The sequence below is a fragment of the Chelonoidis abingdonii genome, chromosome 24 (assembly GCF_003597395.2).
Source record: "Chelonoidis abingdonii isolate Lonesome George chromosome 24, CheloAbing_2.0, whole genome shotgun sequence".
Taxonomy (NCBI): Eukaryota; Metazoa; Chordata; order Testudines; family Testudinidae; genus Chelonoidis; species Chelonoidis abingdonii.
In genome coordinates this window covers 15,616,698-15,643,646 of record NC_133792.1, presented here as the reverse complement: position 1 = coordinate 15,643,646, position 26,949 = coordinate 15,616,698, and the positions used below count along the sequence as shown (strand labels likewise).

The 26,949-nt window shown below is 43.2% G+C and overlaps 1 protein-coding gene across 6 annotated transcripts in view; it reads right to left on the bottom strand.

The window, feature by feature from the left end:
• Nucleotides 1-26,949, bottom strand: part of NUP214 (nucleoporin 214) — a 74,721-nt gene that overhangs the window by 13,389 nt on the left and 34,383 nt on the right. For 4 of the 6 annotated variants that reach the window (XM_032797688.2, XM_075060656.1, XM_075060657.1 and 1 more), the window contains 7 exons: nt 19,129-19,204; nt 18,200-18,308; nt 9,973-10,078; nt 7,480-7,547; nt 3,960-5,750; nt 2,377-2,447; nt 1,508-1,664 (listed from right to left, as the gene is read on the bottom strand). In XM_032797688.2, coding sequence (XP_032653579.1) covers nt 1,508-1,664; nt 2,377-2,447; nt 3,960-5,750; nt 7,480-7,547; nt 9,973-10,078; nt 18,200-18,308; nt 19,129-19,204 — 2,378 coding nt within the window. Of the gene's footprint in view, nt 1-1,507; nt 1,665-2,376; nt 2,448-3,959; nt 5,751-7,142; nt 7,175-7,479; nt 7,548-9,972; nt 10,079-18,199; nt 18,309-19,128; nt 19,205-26,949 lie in introns of those variants that run through there. The other 2 variants (XM_032797689.2, XM_075060659.1) reach the window with 2 other exon arrangements.

Below are 26,949 nucleotides of genomic sequence, written 5' to 3'. Positions count from 1 at the left end.
TACATCCTGTTGACTTTCACAATACTTAAGTTACTTCTAAAAGTGTCTGTAAGTGCTTTTAAAAATGTCATCCCTGCTAACCAGTCTTAGGAATCAAACTATACACACAGCACTTCAAGAACCACAACCCAGCAATGTGTGAGTTGAACTTTCCACCAGAAGGTGGTTTTGGCCTTGAAAAATTGACAAGCCTGTACAGAAAACAACTCCACTTTGATGGGCAGTTACCCTGGGGGAAACGTGGGTCATTAAATTACCTCTGCATTTTATGCTTATGAAAGTAGGAGCTATGTAGAAGGGCATGTCAACTTGTCTCTTCAGTAAAAGTCAGGAGAAGGTCCTTAAAAATCAAACTATGCTGAACTCAATACCGTAAAAGAGAATAGGCTAGCACTTCAAGATGTGTGTAGATATGCATGTCAGAAGGCTCCATGGTTTGCTGTAGATTAGATTAATAGAACCCAACTAAATCTCCAAGAAAGCTGTGTTGCAGAGCATGCCTCACTTCCACTCAATAGCTCCCACTTTCAAGTTTCTTTTTTCACTGTTACTCAGACACTAAATGCGCGCTTGCTCTCTCTCTCTCTGTCTTTATAAAATCTGAACTATAATTTCTCTCTAAATTTACAAAGCAAAACCTTGTTGGGTGAAAGGGGGAGGACTGTCTGCAGCTATGTGACCCATCTACACTAGCTCTGAAATGTTCTGAAGTGGACCAGAACACTTGTCCAGAATGAGTGCAATTACACTGGAAATGCTTATGAATTGTTAGAGGCTCCTAAGGGTGTGCACATCCATATTGTGTTTTGTTTGTTTTTTTTTAAATCCAGCCTCCTGACCCAACAGCGGAGATGCTAGTTTTCTTAAGCAGAAGGGACTTCACAGTCTTTCGAAATAACCTCATTTTCCATCCTTGCTTACTCATTCCTAGATTTGAAAGTAAAAATCACCAGCATCATCTTTAGTCTACGGATTAACAGAGACGGAATGTTTGTACAGAACTGCCTGGGATCTGAATAGTAAGTGGATTCATACATTGAATACATCGGCTGTATTTAAGTGCAGTGCTCCTCCTTGGCTCCTAAATATCTTGTATCACACATCAATATGAAAAAGACTGCTAAGATACCCTGAGAAAGGCAGGTTTTAACATCCAGTTTAAAAGTTGAAGTTCAGTGGCAAGAACTTACAGCATTGAATTTTTAAGACCATTATATTTTGGCACTGAAAAGCCCTACAAAATATGCACACTGTTTTCATACTTCTCCCTGTGCCCATGGCTGTTTATTTGTAATATTTCCCTGTTCATTTTGCACAAACCTGCAAAGGAAAGTAGATTTTGGAAAGGTAGAGCGCCCCACTTCCAGGAGCACATCATCCTCAAACCACTTCCCTCCGTTGCTTAGTAGGTCTTTCATGCTATCATGGAAATTACCCAAGGACAAAACTACCATCACAAAAGCAAGATGGGAGCTCAGTACATTTTATACTCATCTCCTTTACTTACTCTGGGAAGCTGCAGATCCAAATCCTCCAGTGGCAGAACTAAAGGGGTTTTTATTGGCTGCATCCTGGCTTGGCTTTCCTCCGAGGCCACTGAAGAAACCTCCATTTCTTCCACCACTTCCAGACCCAAACAAACCCCCACTGGAAGTGGATGACTGCTAAAAAAACACAAAGGGCACAAGGCAAGAAAGCATTATAGCTTGCTGTAAAAAAAAAAAAAAAAAAAAGCCACATATATGCAGCTGATTTTGACTGACCTATTTCCATTCACAATAGTGATACAAAAGGGATGAGAAGGTAACAAGGTGATCTCTTAAGGCTGAACAAAATCAGCATCTGCTTAGGTCTCTCTCAAGCTTTACTGACACTGGAGAATTGTACAGTTGTAACTTGCACCAGGTTGGACACACTAGGGCAAGCTGCAATGGTGCATCACATCCACACTAGCCACCCCGTCTCACATCCACATAGTGCAATCCCCGCATGTATTGAAGGGCCTACCCTTGTTGCACCTAGCCAACAATTCCATGCACAGCTCACTGGCCCTTCCCTGGAGCAGGTACATAATGAGCATGGTAGGCGTGTTGACACCTGTTCACACTGTTTTGTTCTGTTGTCTGCTTCAAATGGTTCTGTCTTGCACAAGAGTCCATGCATGCCACAGAAGGGCCAGTGGCTACGTCTTCTCGTTCAGATGCCACAGTGGGACATCCCTGAATAATCAAACATTACTGATACAGCCTTGGATAGTTTTTATTTACTGACTATAAAACAGGTTCTATTTTGCTAGATACAACCAAAGTTATTTGGACCAGTCTATTTGCAAGTACAGGGCCCTGCCATGTACACAGAGACAACACACATAGTTACCTGGCCAAAGACAGCGCCCCCAGTGTTGGCTGCCTGTCCAAACACGGAACCTGTGTTGCTAGAACCAAAACCTGGCCAAAGAAGAAAGGGAAAAGATGCTCCAATATAATTCCATCTTGTGCAATACTATGGTACCAGACAATTTAAAAGGGAATGCTATTCAGTACCTCAGAAGAGAGTAATACAGAGGCTCCAGTAAAAAGGAGCAATGCACTTCAAGATCTAAATGATACTTCAGTTTTAACTTTATAATACCATAAAGGTTATCACCAAATGGAGCTGGAGTGACTTGGTACATACCAACACATGAATGGTATAAGACATAAGGGTAAATATTATTTACCTTTTATTTGAAAGTCATTATCCCCTCTCCCCCATTTAAAACAGGAAATAAAATCAGTTTTAGTGTTTGGGCTGTTGTTAACAGTACTGAATTTCTGATTGGATTTCTGTTAACATCACTGTAATGCTGCAATCTATGAACAAATGCTGTAGGATTTTTATTTCCCTCGTGTAGAGAGGACCTGAGCTTTGTTACCTAAAGATTCCAGTTAAAGATAATGAAATGTTTTGATTAAGAAGAACTCCTGACTCCATTTCCCAGTTCACTTAAATATATACTTTGTAATAAGATTTGCAGTTTCTATAATTAGAAGCACCTTCCTTTAGCAGGAGTTCACTTCCCCCAGACTTAAGTATTCTTTATTACTATAGTTAATGCAAGAGGCAGGTCTCCTACAGTCCCATCTGTTATAATTAAATTAGTCTAATTGGAAATACATTTTATCTAATATTACTTTGCACTTAGCCTTCTGAGAGCCTTGAATGAAAGGTGCTATAACCCTGCCTGAACAGAGAAGCAATTTGCTTTAGTAACATAGGTAACATGAGAGACTGGCAAACAAGGTTCTGGCCTGTGTAAATATTCAATTTATCTGCACAGGCAGGGACTCTGAAGCCATATTTTCCCCTTTGTTTATTTGCAAGACATTTCATAAAGCAAAAGCATACTTAGCTAGGTGACCAGCTCCTCATTAACCCACTGCTCTGGGGTGGCTAAAGGTATCTGGTTTAGTCCCTCAGATCCTGATGTAACAGTACATCTATATGCTCTGACTGCATGTATGCAACACAGTTCACTTAAGAGGGTTCTTCAGCTGTATTAATTTCCTCACTGTTACAGGCTTACCTTAGATTTCTGTTTACTTTAATGTAATGCTCTGAAGTCCTTAAATAGCCATTTAATTCTTTGTAATTTGAGACTACAATGAATCCAAAACACTTGAATTATTGGTCAATGAGCAGCACAATACATTGCTCAGAATCATGTCAAGGTATAGTTAGGAAAGGGAACCTAAACCTGTTACGTCTTTATTCAAACAGAGCTCCCACTGAAACTATTAGGATTAAATCAAAATGTTTAGCTTCCAACTGCAGGTCTCTCACCTTTGGAGTTGGTATGTCCACTGCCAGCAGAAGGCATCAAAATTAGTCCTAGTTTTTCCTAGGAAATACTGCTCACCTACCTCAACCTGACAGCTGTATTCTAACTAGACTACCCCATCATCACCACCCGCTCTTACCTGAAGCTTGACAGAAGCTGAATCCAGAAGATGATGTAGTGGTGGTGGCAGTGGCGTTGTTACCAAACACTGATCCACCCTGTCCAAAGCCAGCACTCTGTCCAAAAACTGGAGCACTGCTTTGTCCGAATAGTCCACCACCAGTGCTGGCAGATGGCTGGCCAAAAGAAAAAGAACTTGGACTGTTGGTGCTAGATGGTGCTCCAAAGACATTCCCACCGCTTGAAGTTGCAGTGGAGGAAGACGGCTGGCCAAAAACAGGCATTGTTCCAAACCCAGTTTGAGTGAAGGTAAAACCACTTGAAGAACTGCTTGCTGGCTGTCCAAAGGCTGGTGCCTGCCCAAATGCTGGTTGACCAAAGCCACCCGCAGCTGCTGTGCCAAAAGCAGATGCGCCAAACCCTGAGCCAGCTACCTGAGTAGTAGCTGCAGTAGTGGAGATAGTGCTGCTAGTGTGTTGACCAAATGGAGAAGATGCTGTGGTAGCTGCTGTTAGCGGTCCAAAAACAGGAGTGGAAGGGGTGGTGGTTGTGTCACCAGCAGGGTGACTAAAGGCCGAGGAAGAAGAACTGGAATTTGGAGGTTGAGAGAACACTGAGGAACTTGAAGAAACAGTCCCAAATACAGAAGTACCTGCAGCTGGGCTTTGAATAGATGTATCAATATCCTTGGTGGTAGCCAACGTGCTTGTAATTTCTGCAGAAGGGGCGATGACAACATCTGCTGCAGCTGTGGTCACTGAAATGTTCTGGTCCAGTGGGGCAGAGGTAGAGACTGGAGGAACTGCCTCTGCCTTAGACTCAGTAGCACAGGTAGCTGTAGAGATTGTATCTGTGGAAGGAGTCAAGGAGGTGCTAGGACCCGTAACATCTGCATCACCTGCTATAGACTGAGATAAAGTAGGTTCGTCTTTAACAGAATCGGACAGTTGTAATTGTGGTTGAGTTGTTTGTGGCTGAGAAGTTAGAGGCGCAGACACAGTTGTTAGTATTTCACCTTCAGGTGGCTTTTCAGACAAAGGTGGTAGCTTGACATCCCCTGCGCCATTACTAGAAGTTGCTGGGGATACAGCAGTTGGTGCTGAACTCAAAAGACTTACAAATGACAGGGATGCTGAAGTGGGGAGAGTTGCAGGTACAGAGGCGGATGTTGTGACAATGTTTGCTTGTGGAAGGCCAAATGAAAAAGCAGGCTTGCTGCCACCTGAAGATCCTCCAAGACTAAATACCCCAGAAGACCCGGTGCTGGTTAACTGGACATTGCCAAATATGCTGCCTGTAGTATTTGTGCTGACTGATGTGGATGCTGTACTGGTGGCCATGACTAATGTTGAAGTGGCTTCCACAGGTTTCCCTAACTGCAGAGGGCTGTTAAAGGTAAATCCAGAAGGTATTGTGGATGTTTTAGTTGGCTGTCCACCAGCAATGTTGGTAGATGGAGCTTTAACATTGACTTTGGTATTATCATCTGCTTGACCAACCCTTAATCCTGAGAAGCTCCCAAGAGTTTCCCCAGCCATATTACTGTGAAATAAATTATCTCCTGGCTTTGATGGAAGGACTTCCAGTTTGCCAGAGGTTGTGGAGGGAATAGAAGTGGCAGTCGGAGCAGGTTTGCTGTTCATCTGGGTGGCATCTACAGAAGAGCCACTCGTCATGGAGACTCCTGAAACACTGGCTGGCTTGATGGACCCAAAGGTAAATGAGCTCTCCGGAACTGTTCCAAATTTAGTACCCCCACCAAGTGAAAATGCATCAGGCTGACTTGACTCTTTAACAGGGGCTGTCACTAGTACAGAGACATAAAAGGAATTAAAATGAGTTACAGGTTGCAACACTCATTTATCTGTATAGTACCAGCATGCTGAGTGCTTTACAGACAAGTATGAAGAAAATGCTCCTACCTCAAAGACTTTACAGTCTCATGAGCATCAGATGATTAACTATCTCTGCCACTTTCCCAAGCCCTGCTTTCATGAGGGTAACAATGGCTATATTTGAGGCCTATTTCATTATAGATAGCCATTGTACGTGCTCTTACTTCCTTCATTTTTCAACAGTTATAATTAACTAAAAAGCTCACTCTCTTTACTACAGTACATCTTGCAGTTACCTCCACTTTTTATACTCTTTATGTACTTAGGAAAAAGGTTCTGACATGCAGTGAAGAATTAGTCTAAAGCAGTGGCTCTCAGCTAAGGTTGGGTCACAAAGCTGTTTTCTGGAAGTTGCAAAGTTTTCTACAGAATTAAGTTTTTTTATATAAAATCTTAGCTATATAGAGAGCATTAGCCACTTTTGTCTAGTCTATTATAATCTTTGAAATACTGAAGAAAAGCTCCCAAATGTAATAACATTTATTCAATATATAGTTATCAGAATGTGCAATTTAGTATGCAGAAAATTTTCAGTATGATTGTATATTTTATATATTTCATCACATTTATATGCCTACTTTGGACATACAAATATGGTACAATATGCTTAAATTATCTATTAGTTTTGTGGTATTTAGACAGAGTGTAAGAGACTTGACATGGGAATCAGCCAATAAAAAGACCAAGTAGTTTTGGGACCAGAGAGACAGCAAGATTGAGAAGCCCTAATTTCTCTTCTCTGCCCTTAATGACCCATATTTTAAAAAATAAATTAAAAGGTCAAAGTGATACAGACTAATATATACTAGAAACAGACATTGAATTAGTATGACTTATTTCCTCATGAAACTTTAAGGTCTTTACCAGTTTTCTTCACTCAATTCCCAGCTCCACCATAAATAGCTAACCAAGGCTAGGGTAGTCTTGCTGATCCAGGGAAAGTATCATGAGGAACTGAAATTACTCATGTGTAATGCAGAGCACTACAAATAGTTCATTAGGTCTATTAAACCTTCCAATCCCCCTTCACCACTGTTATTTATCCAAATTTGTAAGATCTTGATCTGGAAGTTGAAGATTAAATGAAATCAGTTCTTCCCCCTTGCAAGAGATGGAATAATTGCACACTGATACAGCAGGGGCTCTTCCATTCAGGTAGTTATTGGTAAATATGATCTACCAAAGGATTAAGTAGGAGAGGCAGCCTGCCTGTTTTTCACATCAGCTTCTGAGAAGCATGCGGCTATAAATCGTTCCAAAATCACTCACCATGTATATGTTCTACTTAAGGCTGCTGGCACTAAGCAGCCAGCCACCTATACCTATGCCATTTTAAAGCCTGCAGATTAAAGACAGTGGAGGAAATAATTTCAGATACTGCCCTTTTCATATGCTAATACTTCACTAGATGTTCTTGGGAACAAATATTTTGCGTACTCTTAATTGAAAGGCACGTGGCCTGGATCCCTGCATATTACATGGCTTAATCCAGCATATGAATAAAAACACATTATTGCTGCAACTACTGCAGTTTTAACAGAAAAGCAGCAACACAACACAAGAATTGTATGCATGAAAAAGATATTAAATATTCATCTAGAGGAAAAATAGAAAAGATATTATTTCACACTTCACACAATTTACCTTGTGAGGCAGAAAGGTTGGGTGGTGTTGATGCAGTGGATGTGGCTGCACCAAAATTAAACCCAGTCCTAGGGACAAAAAGAAAAAGGGACAGAAGATATTTAGTTTATATAGTATTAATACTTCCTTCCTCATGACTAACACAGCCAGTGAAACCCAGATTCCCACCACAGGGTGTACAAAACTCAGGATTTGTGTACGTATCCCTGCTTCCCTCCTGCAAACCTGTTATGACTGGAAACACTTCTGTACAGCAATTGACACATGCAGGGAGAATGGCTTACATTCGTTTCCCTACATATGACAAAGCTCTTAGAAAATTATAGACAGTAAGAGTTCAGTTCAATTCAAGAATCTTCTGACCACTTGATCTTCCTATGTCCTTCCTCCTCTGCTGTTTCGCTCCTCTCTTCCATTCACTGTTAGGAAAAGCTCCATACAATAAGTTGACTCAGCAGAAAATGGATCTGGTAGAGACTAATGGCAACAGCAGCTATAGGAAGCACATGGATTTATTTAAAATCAAGTGACAGCCTTAAAGCCAAATGATTTTATATATATAGATTTATGGGATAATTATATGCTCTTTGCTACCACTCATGAAGGAGGAAACCATCCACATTATATACATTAAAATATTATTTCCATAACTCAGTTAATACAAACATACTTTAAGGAGAGGAATTCTTGAAATATATTTTAATCTAGTTTTAGCTGAATACAGAATAAAGCCAGCATAATGAGGTCTGGGATCCTTCAGGGAACCTAAAAGCCTGCAGGAATTTCAGCATTCTGGCCACATCACCCTGAGTCTGAGACAGATGCTGCTGCTGCAGCTTTAGGAGAAAGTCTGGGTTGTTTCATTACACTCTGCTGGCACAATCACAGAGGGTCCACATCCACCGGATACACTCTAAGCTATGACAAGGGGGCTGTAATTTGAGAGGGTTGTTGATTTTCTCTTTTATATCCAAATTTCAACTTCCTCTTTTAAAGATTAAATACCTGGGTCCTTTGAAGAGTGCAACAAGTCAAAGTGCTTACGTGTTATACCCAACATACAGATTAATAAACTAAGGCAAGAGGGATTAAGAGACTAAAATCATTGGAGAAGTGCAGTCTGCAACAGAACTCAAAGGGAATTCCCAAACCTCTGTTTTAAAATACTTGCCTACATCTGCTTCCAAAAAAAAAAAAAAAAAAAAAAAAAAAAAAATTCACTTGAATGTTAAATACGCGCAGAATATCTATTTTACCTGCCTTTGCCAAGTACATTTAAAAATATATATTATGTTTCTAAATTTTTTTGAAGCATTTTAGAATAAAGGTTATAATGTGATAACACCAGGCTGTTATCTCATTGTAACACATGCCTCACTGAGTGTTATTGCTTATGTAACAGAAGTCACCAGATGGCACTGGGACTGTAGTCACCTCCATGAGTGGATTACTTTTCAAGTCACAATATGGCATTCATGCTGTTGTGTCCTTTTTAACTTCAGTGAGTTCAAACTGGACCGTCTGTCCAGATTTCCAGCCATAAGTGGAAATTTCAGTGCTTGTGTGTATCAGAACCTTGTTAGCATGTGCACTCTCCCTTTTGTAATGGACATCTGTATAATCCAGGGTTAGAAAAATTAACTGGAGAACAAAACCTATCAGCAAAGGTTACAAAGATAGTCAAAGGTTTGCCCCAATTCCCTGCCTCTCAATTTTAGCCTCTGGAAGAGGAAACTTCAGGCCTTCTCAACAGCTACGAGCTGATGATTTGAAGGTTCATTCTCTCATGTTCTTGTTCTAGCTTCTAGGAAAAGCTCCACTGTTACTTCTCTGTCCTGGCTGGATAAAGAGGTGATAAGAAAGCCAGATCCATTTTGTCTTGATCTTCTTCACAGAGAAGTGACTAACCCCCAACATGTTTTTTTCTGCCCCCCTCCAAAGGGGAGCACTCTACTCTACACTTCTAAGCATATAGGTAGAGTGTGGTGTGTCTGCTGCACGTTTGGGAGGCAGAGAGCGAATTCAGTTTGCCTGACCATCAGGATGGTGCTTTAACCACTAAATACACTATCACATTTACAACCTCAATTAAACCCTTGGATTTTAACCCAACGTATTCAGAGGTTCCTAGAATTGTATACGTTTTCCACAACCCAGCTAATGCCATGCTGCCAGCCAGTCACTCAAAACCTATGAACAGAATTCTTCATCCACTTTTCCTGATGGAGAATGTTCACAGCAAAATAAAATTGTGCCAAATTCCCACAGCTCTTCTAACCTTGCTTATGTAGTCCTTCTATGAAGCACATAAGCCTTGCCAAGCCCTTGACTGGAGCCATTAGCTTCAATTACACACAAACTGATAGAAAGTTTTTATAATTAATTACAGTAGCTATTTTTCATTGCTACATAGCTCACTGATACTATTTGCTGTAGAAGCATTATAGTACTTAGAAGATATATCATACAGAAATAAAAAGGCTCATAACAGACCCCAATGAAGAGAATGAAAATGTCTGGTTAAACTGTGCAGCGGCCACTGGAGTTGAAGTCACTGTAGGAGAGGTCACAGCTGCAACTGCTTTTGCTGTCCCTTGCCCTGGGGTTACAAGAACAACAAAAGTTGCAGAAAACAGAACATACAAAACCAGTGCATCATCTTTTCACCTTCAGGTCCCCCTAAGTATAGGCCTGTCATGTCATGTACTGTAGCTAGAGAATCTTTTAGGCCAAGCCCAGCAGAGTTCTCACATATCTGATGGACCGTGTGCAGTATCAAAAGGAAAAGAGCATTTCACAAACACACATTGTGTCCTATTGCACAAACTGGAAATACAACAGAAAACAAAAGTCTTGCAAAATTCTATCATCATATCCTCAGGAAGTATTACATAAAAGTATTAATGGTACTAGTGCAAGACTGCAGATCACTTGAACCATTAACAAAATTGAAGCAATAATTTGCATTTGACTAGGAGCAAGGTTAGTGGTCACATTCTCTCATAAGATAATAAATATTATAGCGCAAACAAAATCTACCAAGAGATCCTTGACAGTGTTCCTTCCTGAAACCATCACCATAACAACCAGTGTTCAAATACAGAGAAGGTACTATCAAATTCAACATCTGACATTTTCAACTAACATTTTAAGAGGTTCATGTTCTTTTTTTATGTATTGTTTTGTTATGTGAAATGTGGTTTCTGACGACTTTTATTAGCTCTATTCTCTGATTAATCCATAGATGTAGCTTGCTTCTTAAAGAGAATATTTCATGTGTATCAACGATGCAATGGATTTCAGAAATTTATGCAAGAGGTTTTATAAACCCCATACCCATTTCAAGCACTGCTATCTAATGCATGCGTGAAGATCAACTCCTCCTGTCACCACTGATTTCCTCTTTTCTTTATACAGTGAAACAAGTAAGCATCATTGTAATTCTTAATCTTCTCAGCCCCATCGCATTTTACATTTTGCAAGAGGGAAAAGGGGCACTAATTTGCAATTCTCAAGCTACATGTAACTGAACAATCTTGAGTGATACTATGGTTTGAGGTATTCTTGTCTATGGCGGGAAAGGATGAGTACTAGGTGATCTGCCTAACAAAAAAAGATAGCTCTTCTAAATACACCACTACCCCAGTATAACGCGGTCATGGGGAGCCAAAAATCCCTGCCGCGTTATAAGTGAAACACTGTTATATTGGGGTAGTGGTGGCAAGGCTGCAGCAGTGATTTAAAGAGCCCGGGGCTCTGGCCACGGGGAGCCCCAGGCCCTTTAAATCGCCAGCAGGCCCTGCTGCCGCAGCCTCAGGGTAGCAGCAGCAGGGCTCCAGGGGTGATTTAAAGGGTCCAGGGCTCCCTGCAGCAGTCCATGGCCCTTTAAATTGCTGGCGGGCCCTGCTGCTGCAGCCCCAGGGTAGCAGCGACAGGGTTCAGGCGGTGATTTAAAGAGCTCTGGCCTCTGTGGGGAGCCCAGGCCCTTTAAATCACCAGCCCAGCCCCACTCCCACAGCCCTGGGGTAGTGGAGGCAGGGCTCCGGCGGTGACTCAAAGGGCTCGGGGCTCCCCGCAGCAGTCAGAGCCCCTCGACTCTTTAAAGTGCTGCCGGAGCCCTGCTGCTACCACGCTATATGCAAACCCATATTATATCGGGTCACGTTATAGCGGGGTAGCGGTGTACTGACTTTTCAGAGGCTACAGGCTCTTGCTACTTGAAGAACCTAGATCCAACCCCCTCCCAAAAACAAACAAAAAAACCCCAACCCCTCCAAGTTTTAACTGCTCTTAACCGTTATTTCTTAAGAGCAAGATGGCTCCTTATTTTGAATCCTCTTGACACCAAGGAAATGGAGAAGCCAGAGCTGCTATTGAGAAGTCACTGGAAACAATTAACAGAAGAGCGGAGAGGGATTCTAGTCTGGTATAACTTCAGAAAGACGTCTTGCTCCACACAGAAGGCTCACTCTAATCGTAAGCTTTACGAGCATGCACACACTTATCTAGTTATTTACTTTTATCTAATTTTTACAACAGACGAAAGGTTGAACTGAATAACGCAGGAGACAAGTAACATTGTGGGGATTTTTCTGCAATAGCTACTTTTTCATACTCCATGAATCCCTTTTCTACACCATATTTCATAATTCTTCTAGCAGTCCCTTCATATGGATTTCTAGACATCATTTAGCTGTGTACCGAAAAACAACACTGATTAACAGTCTCTAGAGTATCCCCAAACTGATACGCAAAAGCCAGAAGAGCCTGGAGGGAGAAAATGTTTCACAGTCGCTTTGATCACATCTGAGCACAAACCTCAGAAGTCACAGAAAACCAAACGTGCAGTCAAACGGATTAGTGATTAATTCATGCTGAAGTACATTCAACTACTATTTAAAGCCATTTGCAACGAAATAGCCGTGTCTCATTTTCTAATAACTAACCCAGAACTGCCAAGTTCCAGGTATCAGAGTGTGTTGTGCACCAACTGCTTGTCAGGTTCCTCTTTCGGCCTATATACCATACTGGATGGTTGAACTAGGTAGCTACAGTAGAATAGATTAATGCCCACCTACTACCCATCACTTCTTCACTCTTAGGCCATGTCTACACTAGAAAGTTAAGTCAACTTTATGTAAGTCGACACTGAGCCTCCGATTTAAGCAAGTCGATCTTGCGTGTTCACACTACTCACTGGGTCAGCGGAGTGCATCCTCACTAGCCGGGCTTGCATTGATGCACGGAGCACTGTACTGTGGGAAGCTATCACACAGTGCACGTAGCTGAGTGGTATTTTGAGTTGGGCTTGCCAATGCTTTGGTCCTATAAGCCATTCAATGGATGGTTATGGAAACATGGCATTGGCCTCCTATTATGCACTTACCTCCACTCCCCTCCCCCCCATATCAATGGCAAACAAACCAAGCATTTTTGTGCCTTTTTTCGTAAGCCTGGGTGCCTGCGCAGATGCCATAGCATGATAAAGCATGGACCCCGCTCAGCTGTACACTGTTATTGTGAACATTACAAACACCCCGTTCCTTATCCTGCAGTATTTACACAGCCAGTACAGGAGTCGCTGCATGGAACAATGTGATGCCACGCAAGCAGCTCTGCTGGAAGACGGAGTGGGGCAATTTACAGTTGCTGGCAACAGTCATGCATCACCTTGACATGGCTGAACGCCGTTTCTGGGCCTGGGAAACTAGCACTGACTGGTGGGACCTCTTCATTATGCAGCTATGGGATGATGAGCAGTGGTTGCAGAACTTTCAAATGTGTAAGGCAATTTTTCAGGGACTGTGTGAAGAGCATTCTCCAGCCCTGAAGTGCAGCAATACTAAAATGACAGCTGCTCTGACAGCGGAGAAGCAAGTGGCAACACTTCCGTGGAAGCTTGCAATGCCAGACTGTTGCCGGTCAGTGGGGCATCAATTTGGAGTGGGTAAATCTACTGTGGGATCTGTTGTGATCCAAGTTTGCAGGGTCATTAACAGACTTTTGCTAAGAAGGGTAGTGACTCTGGGCAACGTGCAGGACATAGTGGATGGTTTTGACACAATGGGGTTCCCTAACTATGGTGGCGTGATAGATGGAATGCATATACCTATCTCAGCACCAAACCACCTTGTCAAAGAGTATATGAACCGAAAGGGATACTTCTCAATGGTGTTGCAAGTGCTGGTGGATCACGGGGGCTGTTTCACCAACATCAACATGGGATGGCTGGGAAAGGTGCGTGATGCGTGCATCTTTTAGGAACACAGGTCTGTTCAGAAAGCTGCAAGCAGGGACTCTCTTTCCAGACTGCAAAATAATCATTGGTGATATTAAAATCCCAATCATGATCCTGGGGGACCCAGCTTACCCCTTACTCCCATGGCTCATGAGGCCATACAACAGCAGCCTGGACACCAGTAAGGACCAGTTCAACCATAGGCTGAGCAAGTGCAGAATGGTGGTAGAATGTGCCTTTGGATGTTTAAAAGGTCGCTGGTGGTGTTTGCTTACTAAGTTAGACCTCAGTGAAAGCAATATCCCTATTGTTATTGCTGTTTGCTGTGTGTCTGTGTGCCTATGTGTGAAATAAAGGGAGAAAAGTTTCCACCCAGATGGGGGGGTTGAGGCAGATCACTTGACAGCCAATTTTGAGCAGCCACACACCAGGACAATAAGAAGGGCTCTGCATTTCTGTGAGGCTTTGAAATCAAGCTTCAGCAATGAGCCAGAGTAATGTGACATTTATCTGTGTTGTCCCTTACCAAACTGTCCCCTCCATTGCATTTTCTCCCCTGTAAACTCCACCCACACCAACCACCACATGTTGAATGAATGAAGAGCCTTTTCTCCTCTATCCATTAAGTTTTATTATGCACATAAACACACAGACAGCAAAAGAAAAGTAAGAACTTGAGGCAAAAGGGCTGATAACACTGGGGAGAAACAAGGAAAGCTTCCTGAGAGATGCACTGCAATAACAATCGAAGGTGTGGGAATAGGCGCCTTCTGGTCCTTGTACCCTCCCCTGGTTTTGAGTGCAAGGGACACCAAACTCCCTCCCCTCCCCGCACCCCGCCTCATAGGACTTTTGGGGGAGGAGGATGTAGAATTAGGCGATGATAGCAGCAGGTTCAGCATAGGCTGCTGAAGGACTCTAGCATCCAGTTGACGTTCTTGAACCTCAGCCAGATGCCTCAACATGTCTGATTGCTTCTTCATAATCCATAGCATCTCTTCCTGTGTGGCATGCTCTTTTTCCCTGCATGCTCTTCTGTCCTCCCTGTTCATGTCTAGGTTCTCGGACAGTGTAATCCTGCATGCTCTGAGCTCTGTCTTGTCACGCTCGGAGGCGCACATTAACTTACTGAACATGTCTTCTTGAGTCTTCTTTTTTCTGCCTTCTAATCTGGAGTCTCTGCCATGGTGTGGAGGATGCGCCAATGGACAAGGTTTCAGCTGCAAGGAATGCAATGCACAAGGGTAGCATTGACAGTGCGTGCATAATTTCTGGCGGGTTTTTAAATAAAAATACACCTTGAAGCCACAACGTAATCACAACCACTGGCTATTGCAAGAGACTGTTTGTTGCTCCAGCCATGGTGAGTAAGGCTATGAGGCATGGCTGAGAGGTCTTGTGTTGCTGTTTCTGTGAAAACATTCTCAGGATCACAGGTTGGAATCTGAAAAAAGCCTCCTTTCCCCCTAGCAACTTGGATGGTGCTTGAGGACACGTACCAGGGTAAAGCCCCCTAATTAGTTTGGTTATTTACAAACTTTTACAGGTGGGGGTGGGGGGAGACAAACAGGAAGTCACCCCCTTCCCTTTTTTTCTTTCTCAGTGTTGCTTGCAACACATGGTGATCCCTTCCAATCACAACCACAGCACGTTTGGGAAAATGTGGTTGACACCCATATTTCATCAAACTGGGGGTAGATTATTGGTTGAATTGTTTGTGGTTTAAGGGCTAGCATTAAAAACTTCCCCCGTTTCCTCTAAGTGAGCTTATGCGATATCACTCTCCTTAGGGTAAAAGAGGAGGCAAAGGAACAGATGTTGCAAGCATCTGGATACAGAACTGGTCCTTATGCTGCAATGCTGTAATTATGACAGCAGAGTTAATACTGGAGTGGCATGGGAAAGTGTCCTACTGTGGTGGGTGAAATAAGGCAGACCTTCCCAGAAACCTTCTGCAAAAGACTGCAGAAGTACCTCCATGAAAGCTTCCTAAAGATCTCCATGGAGGATTCCTGGGCCATCCCCATGCGCATAAAGAATCTTTTTCGGACAGCACCCTCTACATAGCTGCAGTGGCCACCCATACCCACTGCACCTACTTTTTGTTCCAATTAAACATAAAAATAATAGCATGTAACCCCTAGAGTTTGATTCGAAAAATGTACTCACCAGAGGTGCCTTGCCCGACATCATGCTCTGCCGCTAACTGGTCCTGTGTAGGGATGGGCTCCAGGGTTAAAAACAATTGTCTGTTGGGGAAAATGGATCCTCCATTTGCCTGCCTCACATTCTTGTCCTCCTCAACAATATCCTCCTTGTTGTTGCTCGAGGATGCCCGGGGCTCTTGGAAGGTATCTACGGAGTGTTTTGGGGTAGTCATGGGGTCACTGCCAAGAATTGCATGCAGCTCCTCATAAAAGCAGCATGTCTGTGGGGCAGAACCAGAACGACTGTTCGCCTCCCTTGTCTTCTGCTATACTTGCCGAAGCTTCTTTATTTTCACGTGGCACTGCTGTGTGTCCCTGGTGTAGTCCTCCTCCTCCATGCCCTGCACAATCTCCCCTATGCCCCGCATGATCTTGATACAGATGTCAATGTTTCTTCTGCTGGATCAGAACTCTGCCTGTACAGGCTCTTCTCCCCACACAGCAATAAGATCCAACACCTCCTGTGTACTCCATGCAGGAGGGTGTTTGCGGCCTTGAGTCTCCATGATCAGCTGTGCTGGCAAGCTCTCCATGCTGATCAAACAGGAAATGAAACATCAAAAGCTCCCGGGGCTTTAACAGGGGAGCGGCTATTTCCTGTGTACCTGTCTGTCATGCAGTGGAGTTGAAAGTGCTCTCCAAAGTGGTCACAGCAGAGCACTGTGAGACACCTCCTGGAGGCCAATTCATTCGAATTACACAATCTGGTGTCTACACTATTCCCACGTCGACCTATGGATGTTGAATCAAACACTAATCTTCTCGCAGAGGTGGAGTAGAGAAGTCGACTTTACAGGCCACTTAGCAGTGGAAGGGACTTGCTGGTGTAGACACACACTTAGACTGACTTAAGTCGACCTAAGTTTGTAGTGATGACCAGGCCTTAGATACGGAACCACAAAGTCCATTCATGTGTATCTTCTCTTTGAAGGCAGCAAACAACTATTGTATAGAGATATGTGGGCAATTCCAAACTCTGCATGGTCACAGTAGAAATTAACACTGATCTCTGAAACGTGTGTGTGTATTCTTGATCATATTTCAAGCTATTGGTATAGTTGATAATTGTAAGGAGGTCTGCAGTAGCCCTTAAGCTAGGTAACTTATCGACTGCCTAGCAGGGGTTATTCTGGTTAATACTCACAAATTCAGAAATCAATAGAGGATAATAATATGTTACCTCTAGATAAGGATGTCATTGTCTCACTTCAGTGGAAGTCCTTTACACAGTCTAAGAGCTTGCCTACATAGTAAGTTACTGCATGCAAGCCAGGGTGTGAATCTTATGCACCAGCTTGCCCCAAAATCATCTCGTGTTGATGCTGCTACAGTGCAGTGAAAATACCAGAGTGCAGTTGAGCATACCATGCTTTCAAGCCCTAAACAGGCTTCCATTTTAACTGATGATTTTTTAAACACACCAGTGTCTAATTCAGATACCTTTAAGTGTAAATGTTTGAAGTAACACACAAGCTAAATATTAAGTGTAGTCACTTGGTTCCAGAACGAAAAAGGAATTTTTTCAAGGCAGAATTTTAGACAAAAAACCATCCGGATGGGTTGAGTTTTGAGCAGCTGTTCCATTTATCTTTTGTACCTTTGTTTATAAAGATCTCTCCTCCCCCTCCCTCCCCCCCCTGGTCTGGAGAGAAACTACAGCCTTCAGGCCAGATCCAGCCCATTAGAATTGCCACCCCTGTGTCACTGTAGGCCCCATGCTGCTCCCAGAAGCAGCCAGCACCACATCTCTGTGGCCGGGGGTAGGGAGGGCGTGGCTGTGAATGTGGTACCATGGCCAGTGGGAGCTTTGGGGGAGGTACCTGCAGGCAAGGGCTGCACACGCACGGAGCCCTCTGTCCCCCTGGGGCTGCAGGGACGTGGTACGTGGCACAGGGCCGGGGAGCCTGCCTTAGCCCCGCTGTGTGCCGCTGCCACTTCGGAGCCGCTCAAGGTAACTGGCCCCGGACTGGTGCCTGCACCCCGAACCCCCACTACACCCCCCACCCCAACTCCCTACCCTACGCCCCCTCCCACACACTGCACCCCCTCCTGAACCCCATTCCCCTGCCCCAGCCCTACATTCATGGCCCTGCATGCAATGTCCCCACCTAGATGTGGCCCTCAGGCCAAAAAGTTTGCCCATCCCTGCTCTAGACTGAAATAGTAAGAGGCCAGTCAACAGAAGCTGAATCAGTGTCTTGACTTTTTCCCCCCTGTGCTATGAAGGATGGGCCTTCTCCCATTTGTTTCCATCTCAACAGAAATGAGAACTGACCTGAGATTTTGCTGCCAGCTGATATTTGACCAGCTGTAGTAGTGAGGGTACATGGTATGGATGCAGATACAGGTGAAGACTGAGCCTTAAGTGAGCTGGTTAGAGACCCCTAAAAATACAAACAGCACTTAATGTAAATATTACTTTAATGTCCAAGTGTATAATGAAAAAAATTGTTTTTAAAGTTACTCCATGTAATTCTGAGGTGGATTTGGTGTCCAAAAAAGGAAAGGAGCAAAATCTCTAGCTAAAACTAGGAGAAGCTGGGCAAAGCACCTGCCAACACTAGCAATACATCCTGTCCTCATCTGCACTATTACAGCTGTGAGCCCACACATAGCGCTACAACACTCAATAGAGAGTCCATATTCAACTCTTCCAATGAGTATCCAGTCTAGCCCAGCAAACCTCTGTTACTGCCGTTCTGAGGCTCTCCTGAACAAAGACTGACAATGTTAATGTTTTGGGATGTGGATGACCATTTACCTGTTGTAGCATCTAATCCCCCAGTAGGAAAGATTTTATGGAAAATACTGGATGCGGAGAATTATTCTTCCCCCTGATTTCCCCACCAGCCTCTGTTTTTGCACCAACTCGGAATGCTCATTAACTCAGTTAACACTATCTCCCTCATTGTTCATTTCAGACTGACTAGACAGCCCTGTTGCGGCCGTAAGACCATGGCCACTTGCAGCCCGCAAGCTATTTTCAAAAACAATATGAAAGCAGTAGAGTTAAGAGACATAATACAGATATGTCTGGCACTATCCAGTCAGGGTCACAGATTAAGCAGTGATTTGAAAGGAATGCAGGATAGAGATTGTGGAAAAGGACTGCAAGACAACCTATTCAACAGCAGCTGAAACAGAGTGGTACAGCATCTGCCCGGCATAGTGCTTAATAGGTAAAAGAAAAATATCAAGAGATACCTGCTTGGCTTGATTTGTAGCAACTGTAGCCAAAACTTGGTGGACTGCTTGGGCTGCAGACTGAGGTACGGAAGATCTAAACAAAAAGATTTAAAGAAAGGCTAATTTAGAAGTAGGTCTCTCCCCAAAGCATGAACTTTTGAGAAGTCCAGCACAGCACTGACAGCAAAGATTCCAAACACGTGATTCTAGCAAAACCCAAAGGAACAAATCAGATTATGGAATAAACCTCTTAAATGAATAAGCCTCATTTAACTGAGAGTGGCTACAAATGTGACTAAAGCACTAGACTTAAGTGATCAAGTCTCCTTCACACCCATTTATGTCACTGTAGAGAAGGTAGTGAACCCCTCTCTATTTCAATAGGGAATTGAAGAATCAATCAATCAGCAGGTCAGGAGATTATGTGTGTTAAACATCAGGCATAAAAATGAAAGAGGATTTCCACACATTTTAGAGTCTGGAATTGGATACAAATATATGCAACTCTCAAGAGTGATGAACAGAAGGAGACAAAAATGTGGAAAAAAATCCTGCACTTTGGCTTCAAAATTGTACAAACAGTGAATTGATGAGGAAGGATTGTGACGTAGTTAATCTATGATTTATAATATGATTGTTTGGTTATAGTTATATGAAAGTTTACAGTTTATAAAGCAAGTTACTTCTGAGCCGAGGGACAATCATTAATGAAAGGCAACTACTTCTGGGGTGAAACCTAGCTCCCACTGTGTGTCACATTATGGCTCTAATTATTATAACATGAGAATGGCCATTAAGTCACAGGAACTCCTCCCGTTAATGGTCTATTTGGTCCAATACCATACGTTTTATAAGAAAGTAGTAAGGAAAAAACCTTATAATGACCTGTTTTCCCCACATCTAAACCAGTGACAGGTGCTCTAAAAACTCTCCACTATGAGACAGACCAAGATTCAGAAGTCCTCTCTAGGCAAAAATGAAATCTGGGTCTCAAGAGTGCTGTAACTACTACACCGCTCCAAATCCCACACACTAGATCAGAAGTGTGTGTCAGTCAGTAACTCACCAGGAAAACTCAGAATTTTCTTAACATCCCAAGGGAATGGGAAAAGTACACACGAATGATTTCTCAGCCATTTGCCTTTTTAGTGGGGGTGAGGGAAGGGGAAGCTTGAATAGGATTTGATGCTGTAAACAAAGCTTTAAAAAGGATTGGCACTAATTGTAAGTCCTTTCCCTTCCAGAAAGCTCCTCGTGTTGCACACACTGGAATAGCCTTGTGCCCAGCACTCACAATAACAATTTCAGCAACTGACTAGCACTACAGAATGCTCAATATTAGAGGAAGGGAGGTGATGAGAAACATCACAAGATGCTCAAGGTCCCTGAGTGTAAAGAGAATGAATAGATACCCTCACGGCACTGGTAACTGGAGGGGAGTCTCCCCCTTTCAAGCTACTTGTTCAAGTCCAGGGCATGTTTGTTATGGCAAATCATTACAACGACAACAGTTCAATGGTCTATGTGCAATGAGTTGGCGATTTCAGTACAGTTTTTAGTAGTCTGGAGTGTACATTAAAATTATACTCGATACCCTCAGAGAGGCCAAGAACGAAAAGGGCAGGAAGAGTGAAGTGCTCTCGCAATCCAGCCGGTGGTCCCTCCACAGCAAGGCAGAAGGGCATTGGTGCGGACAGATGGCTTCACTTCTTAGAACCATCAATTCAGCACTTCTCACATGCACTACAATGGACTCTGCAAAAGCTGCACCAGCCAGAATTAACCCTATCTAGTGGTTCTAGAGGCATGCAACAGTGCTCCTGGAAGGGTGCTTCATGTCCCTTTGCAGCCTATGTTCAGGGCAGCACTGATTGGTGCTAAGGGTGGTGGTGGGGATGGGGTGCAAAAGGCCATAGCCAAGTCTCCTCAGGAGAAAGCCTGCCCACTGCAGACATCCCACAGCCTAGAAAATAAGTCATTCGTGTCTGTACTAAACACAAACAGCATTTCTGGTTCTACCATATGCCCATCCATCAAGTGATTAAAGGCACTTCAGTCTTGTGCCACACAGTGCACCCAACATCTGAGATTATTTAGCATAACTGTACTGGTTACTGAGATAGCTTCTAGACAACTATTTTAGACCCCCTGGTCAAACAAGGATCTTTTTCATCCAGATCCCTCTGTCTGCAGTCTGTTACACACAGTGCATTACAGCGTAACAGTAATGCCCTATACCCTGAATGCTCTCCTCCAATCCTTAGGGCACAAGCTAGTCTTAAAATTCAGACAATGTCTGCCTGCCAGTCAGGAACAAAGCCCTTTTATCTCAAGCCAAGGTGATGTCATGCATTTCTAATACTGAATCAAAATGTCTAGGTCTGATGTGACATCATCGTTCTGCATGTGTCCCCTCAAAGGACAACCACCCACTCTCACACCCACACCCACCAGAATGACAACCATTCAGATGCATTATAACCAGACTGCTACCAAAGCTTCAGGGAAGGGCACCCTGCATTCCTGAACTGAATGAGAACCAACTATGCAAGGAGTTGAATCCAGACTGTACAGGGTGCACCGTGACCGATATCTCCACAGATGTTTTACCTTCAGCTCTACATACCACCAGCACACCCTGAGCCAAGTGTTAATAGAATTTGAAACCCTATAATGAAGGGAAAAGCCAGTACCACGCCTGAAGGCTAGATTTGGTAAATATCACACAAGGATTCCTGTAGGTCATCAACACACTGAGCACAGGGGGTTACCATTTCAATACTCAGAATCAGTGTATTCGCAACAGAACTTATTTGTCTGTCATCAACACAATATGCAAGATCCCATGTGGAAACGCCATGGTAGTTTCCTACGGTGATAATTTGAAAGCTCTTGCACAATCAAAAGCCCTATCTAAAGCCCACTTGACTAATGCGCAGCTCCAGCAGATGTGTATACCAGGTTCATTTCATTTACACACAAACTAGATTATGTTCAGAGTGCAGGGGAGATGGGAAAAGGCAGGATTAAACCTTAGACCCACTTACAGTCATAACACACTCCTAGCATTCTTTCATCCCAGGATCTGAATGCACTTTTGAACATTAAGCCTAATGATACCTCTGGAAGTAGGTGAGTATTACACACACTTCACAGATGACTAAACAAGCATGGTAGTTATGCAACTTGCCCAAGATCACAAGAAATCTGTGGCAGGATTGGGAACAGAACTCAGGAGTCTAACACACAGACCTTTGCAATAACCCCTTGATCTCACTTCTCATTACAGGCAGGGTATTAACAAGCAATGACTGGCAAAATAAGAGCATAAAGACTCTTCAGAGATACCAATCAGGACTAAACAGGAAGATGAGACACCCCCATAATTTCATTCCTGGGCTCTCTGAAGGTGTAGCAGAGCTGTATTCTTATTGTTGAAGCACACGAATCAGTTCCCTAGGAATGTTCTGTATGCAGTATGTAGCACTGCTCTCTCCTACGCACAATAATCACTGTTACAAGAGAGAAAATGAATGAGTTTCAGGGACTGCCAGGGCCTGCAGATGCCCAAGGCAAGCTGGAGGAACAAAGCAGGACATGCCTGGGGACATGAAGCTAGCTTATGCGGGTTGCAATACAAATATAATTCCTTTCTCCAAGAAATCAGAGAACTGGAACACTCAGACAGCTCAAATACTTGATTTCTAAAACTTCACGGTCAGCTAGAGAAGACAGTCACTTGCTAGAGAAACAGATCTTTGGAGTTTTGCTAAATAGAAGATGTGTCAATTAAAGTTCACCTTCCCAAATCAGCGTTTATACGAACAGGGAGGAAGAGGGTTCTCTGGACCTTCTCCCTTAGACTTATGTCCCTAAATCAACAGTTGTGGCAACTACTGGCGGTGGAGTTGCTGCTCTAAATCAGTGATTCCCAAAAAACTATGAGCAGTGGTTCCTCAAAGGAGCCACGAGTGTTTGGGAAAATTCTTTAATCAACAGCCTTTTTTGTTTTCCAAATTAAAGAGACTATTAAACTAGGCTTAAAGATCACCTGTGTCTTACTAATGGGTTTGTGTCTTATGCTGCCACTGTTGGCTGGGGCTGGGAGCCTCTCTGTGCCCTCTGCTCCTGCAGGAGGCCTTCGTCAGAGAGAGGTGCTGCCAGGGGAAACCCTTAGCATGAAGTCTCTCGGCTGAAAGCCGCCTGCTCGAGCAGAGAGCAAAGAGGCTCTCAGTGCAGACAGCAGATATCTTTGCATAGCCTGACAAGTGCTTGTGTCTGGGATGTTCCCAATACTGCAGGGCTCCAGAGCATTGCGTACTAGAAACATATGGAAATTCAGCTAAGGCAGAGGTCCCCAACACAGTGCCCACGGGTACCATGGCGCCCACCGGGGCATCTAAGTGCGCCTGCATACTAGCCAGAGGATGAGCATCCGCCGAAATGTCACCAACGAACCGAGTCATCCAGAGGTGTCGCCGCCAATTTTCGGCAGTATTTCGGCGGCGACCCCTCTGGATGACACTGTTTGTCAGCAGCATTTTGGCAGCGACGGCTATTGACGTTGCCACTTGTCGGCGGAATTTCAGCGGATGCTCGTCCACCAACGTGGTCCTCCGTGGCTCATCGTCTGATGCCTACAAGACGAAAAAGGTTGGGGACCATTGAACTAAGGGCTGTGCAGAGGCTCTGAACAGAAGCTGGGCCCTGGACTCACTTTTAACATAGAAGGATGTGCCAGGAGAAATGTAGAAGGAAGAGACAAAAGCAGGGGAGAAGGGCTACAGAGCAAACAACTAGAAAATTCAACAGGTGACCAGGTGTGACCAAAATATTTAGCTTCTTAAGAGCCCTCCCACACCCAAACCCATTATAAGAAAAGAACTCCAAAGTGTAATACTCCCAAAAGTGCCAGGTACTGAGTTTTTGACAAGGGAGAGTTCTCAGCTGCTGGAGGCTTTTTTGATCCCAGGTCTGCAGAATCCAAGGTTGAGCTGTATCTCTCACTCTGTCATAAACAGATAGCTAAGGGTTAATGTTTCTTTTACCTGTAAAGGGTTAACAAAAGGAATCAAACACCTGACCAGAGGACCAGTCAGGAAACCGGATTTTTCAAAGCTCAGGGAGGGAATTTTTGGGTCTGTCTCCTTTGTGTTTCTAGTGCTCTCTCGGCTCTGAGAGGGATCTCTATCTCCAGGCTTTTCTAATCTTCTGTTTCCAAGTGTAAAGTACAGGTATAAGACAATATAGGTTTTAATATTGTTTTTGTATTTACATGTGTGTATTTTGCTGGAATGTTTTAAATTGTATTTCTTTTTGGATAAGGCTGTTTATTCAGTTTGTTTTCTTTTAAGCCAATGACCCTGTATATTGTCACCTTGATACAGAGACCATTTTTATGTCTTTTTCTTTCTTTTTATATAAAGCTTTCTTTTTGAGACCTGTTGGATTTTTTTCCTAGCGGGGGGCTCAAAGGGATTGCATCTGCAGCTCACTAGGGAATTGGTGGGAGGAAGAACACAGGGGGGAAGAGAAAATCTCTTTGTTAGAGTTACAAAGCTTACATTTGCAGGGACTCTGAATGAGGGTGAGAGAACCTGATCTCGCTGGTTTGCATTTCAAGGAATTGAGATAGGGTGATCATCCCAGGCCATCCAGGGAGGGGAAGCCTGGGAGGAAGTAAAGAGGAGACAAGGGGAGGGGCGTTATTTCCCTTTGTGGTGAGACTCAGGGCATCTGAGTCTTGGGGTCCCCCAGGGAAGGTTTTGGGGAGACCAGAGTGAGCCAAACACTGGAATTTTTGGCTGGTGGCAGCACTATCAGATCTAAGCTGGTAAATAAGCTTAGAGGAATTTATGCTAGTACCTCATATTTGAACTCTAAGGTTCAGATTGAGGAATTATACTATGACACACACACACAGAGCACTGGAAACCCTTATCTTATTTTAAATCATCATGATGCAAAATACAGCAAAAAGGAGTTTGAAGTGTCCTGACAGGTAGCATCAGAGAATCCACTTACCCTTGTCACTTTCAGTCACTGGTATCAGCTGGTCAAGGAAAGTGACAATTTCCAAAGCCCCTGCAGATATGAAAATCGCCCAGTGAAAGCCAACTTTCATCAGCAAAGCAGGACTACTACTGTTACACAGACAGTTAGCTTACTCAAACACTATCCTATAGCCACAAAAACTTTCACTTCTAGCTCCTTCTGCCTCCTACTGGCTACATACAACCACATACACCCACAGAAAAGGAATCGCTGAATTACAAAGGTCCTATTATAGACCTGATCTATTCCAGCTTATAAACTCTAAGCTTCTCTGACTGCTGCCAACCAGGATATTCATATTCTCTCCTCCTGCTCACCACATGAACTCACTTCATTGAATGTGTTAAACTTCTCCTCCTGCTAGGTCTGTTTAAACTTTGTTAAAATAGCTACAAACTAACACTTTAAATTTAAAGCAAACAAAAAACAAAAATCTAAAGGTCCTTGAATACTTTAGATTTAAAAAATAAAAGATATCTGCTATGACTTCATGAAACAAAGTCCACTTTTAAAAAAAAAATATACAGACCACCTTTTTCCAGAGGGTCTCAAAGTGCTTCACAAAATACTGTGCCCACTGCACAGATGAGGAAACTGAGACAGAGAGGTTAGTTACTTGCTCAAGGTCTCTCAGTGACTCAGCGACAGAGCACCAAACAAAAGTCAGCCACTAAATAATGCTGACTCACTGAAGGCACTCTGGTTACATAGCACATATTAAGTATAAGGCAGACATCTTGTGTATTAATTACTCAAAACTATGTCTTGAAGTTTTGTGGTGACAGACTAGAACCCAGTGATAAAGGTGCAGCCTCACTGTGTGGTGCTGGATGTTCTTTGGTATAATATATATATAGAAATTGAGAGAATTAAAAAAAAAAAAAAAAAAAAAAGACTCACTGATTCAGCCTTCCTGCTCCTTCTGCTGGAGCTTTACAGAACGTCAGCATACAGGAGTAGAATGCTGTCGTAATTCGTCAAAGTAAAAGCCAGATCAGATTTGTCAGCTATTACCTTCTGTATTCATGAAGGTTTTCCAAATCAATTTCCATCACAGATTTACGTACAGAGATCATCTCAATTTGTACATTTCTCTGTTCATTTGTCAAATTACATCCAGATATCACTGAAGACATTTCAGTGATTTACTCTTTGCAGTAAGAACTTAAATTACTTTTAAAATCAGCGAAAGGTATAAACGTATCATCTGCATGTAAACGATTTTGTGCAACTCATGAACTTAACATTTATCAAAAAAGCTCTTCCCAAAAAGGAAATGATAGTGAGCCATTGATATTTTATTAGAATGGTATGATTTCTACCTACTCATTGTAGCTACGCTCGCTTGATCTGATGAATGCTGGTGCAACAAATAGGATGTTTATTAAAAAGATGCCAGATCGAAGGCAAAGCACAGAGCAGGTAAAATACAGGTAGAGGTGGGGCAAGCTTCCCCACATTGTCCCACAATGTTCTGAAGGGGTCACCTCTCTGATTGAAAGGAAAATTTTGTCTTCAAGCTCCTTCAATCTTCTGATGAAACTGTTAACAAAGGCCAATTTGGTTCCAACTATGAAGATGCCCTTTTTTTTTGGTGAGGAGATCAACCATACACTAAGAACTGGACTGAGGCCACCAGCTTGTTTAACTACAGGCCACAGAACCCCTGACAATGACTAGAAATCATTGCAGCTCAACAACCCAGAGAAGGTGCTGCTGCAGCAGGAGAGAAACAGGATGCCTGAAGTAGCAAAAACTTATGACAACTTTGCTGGCTGGATGCTC